The sequence below is a fragment of the Priapulus caudatus genome, unplaced genomic scaffold, assembly GCF_000485595.1.
Source record: "Priapulus caudatus unplaced genomic scaffold, Priapulus_caudatus-5.0.1 Scaffold639, whole genome shotgun sequence".
Taxonomy (NCBI): Eukaryota; Metazoa; Priapulida; class Priapulimorpha; order Priapulimorphida; family Priapulidae; genus Priapulus; species Priapulus caudatus.
The window spans coordinates 189,460-190,762 of NW_014577700.1; the positions used below are offsets into that span (position 1 = coordinate 189,460).

Genomic DNA, 1,303 nt, shown 5'->3' on the forward strand with positions numbered 1-1,303 from the left:
CTAGACGTTTCGCTCCTTGAAGAAACCGTCGCCGGACGAACACTCGCGCACCGTGATCGTGACGCAGTTTGTCGTCACGTCCGTGATGAGGATGCTGTCGAGCAACGGATTCGACGGGTGCCACGTCTGCGGCGCCATCTTGTCCTCATCGTCGGCGCCCCCTACCACGTGATTCTCGATGTCCGAATTAGAATTCCCGCCCGACTGGCGTTCGGAGCCCACGGGAGTCCGCGCCGGTTTCGCGTCCAGCGGTGGCGCCACCGTAGGTGGCGATGCGACATTGACGAGCCTGAGAAGCGGCGGCGGCGGCGGCGGCGGCGACTCAACGGTGGCAACCTCTTCGTCTTCCACGTCGTCGTCGCTCTCGTGTTTCGGCGCCTTCGCATCGCGGGCGCCCTCTGGCGGCACGTCGATCGCTCGCTTCACCGAGCCGCTGTCCTCGGAGTCGCTGGTGGCGCCACTGCTGCGGTCGACGGAGCTCGTGATGGACGAACGCTCCGAGCTGTCGCGCGTCGTCACCGTGTCGCACGGAGAGTCGACCCGCGGCGCCCCCTGGTGGCGCTTCGACGACGACCCCTCGCGGCCGCCGCCATACTTCTCGCATATCTCGAGCGCGTGCGGCTTGTGGTCGACCTTTCTGTGAGGGGTCGCGTTCTGGCATTCACCCTGCGTGAGACGAAACATGGAGAGTGAGGCGAGAGAGAACATGGACACTCGAATCGCCGATACATTAAACTGTAGCGACGTAATCACGTACTGTTAAGTCTATGTATGTCACAAAATATATATCGTTGTAATAAAGACGGTTCAAGGATAGAGAACATGGGTACCAATAAAACCAATGTCATTTACATCAATATAAATATAATATTATATCAATATAATAGGTTAGGGTTATGGTTAGGGTTATTGTTAGGGTTACGGTTAGGGATAGGGTTAAGATTAGGGTTAGGGTTAGGGGTAGGCACATTGGTTTTATTGGGACCCATGTTCTCTATCCTTGGGCCCTATTTTCAGTCCTGGAAGGGTTATTCTCGGAGTGAGCTGACGGGGGCTGGAGGCCACCGGCGGGGGACGAGGCGGCCTAAAGCCACACTTGGATATCTGTCGCCTGCTCGGGCAAGCGACGATGGACAGTGCTGCCACCACGAAAATCAAGACGAGATGCTTTACTTTCGCGTTCGGTTCGATGTTCAATGAAGGCAATAATGTGTTCTTTACTTAAAATGTATGATGTCAATAAATTATTTATTATTTTGGCATATACTGGGAATGCGCTCGGGTACATATGCAAACACAACAC

General features: G+C 55.0%; 1 protein-coding gene across 1 annotated transcript; it reads right to left on the minus strand.

Moving 5' to 3' along the window:
* LOC106812362 (chromobox protein homolog 2-like) lies at positions 1-684 on the minus strand. The gene has a single exon (XM_014816217.1). The coding sequence runs from the start codon at positions 682-684 to the stop codon at positions 1-3; it is 684 nt and encodes a 227-aa protein (XP_014671703.1).
* Between the last annotated feature and the right edge of the window lie 619 nt (positions 685-1,303).

Bases quoted from the DNA above. Each gene is read 5' to 3' on its own strand.
- LOC106812362 (XM_014816217.1), bottom strand. From the start codon at position 684: ATGTTTCGTCTCACGCAGGGTGAATGCCAGAACGCGACCCCTCACAGA.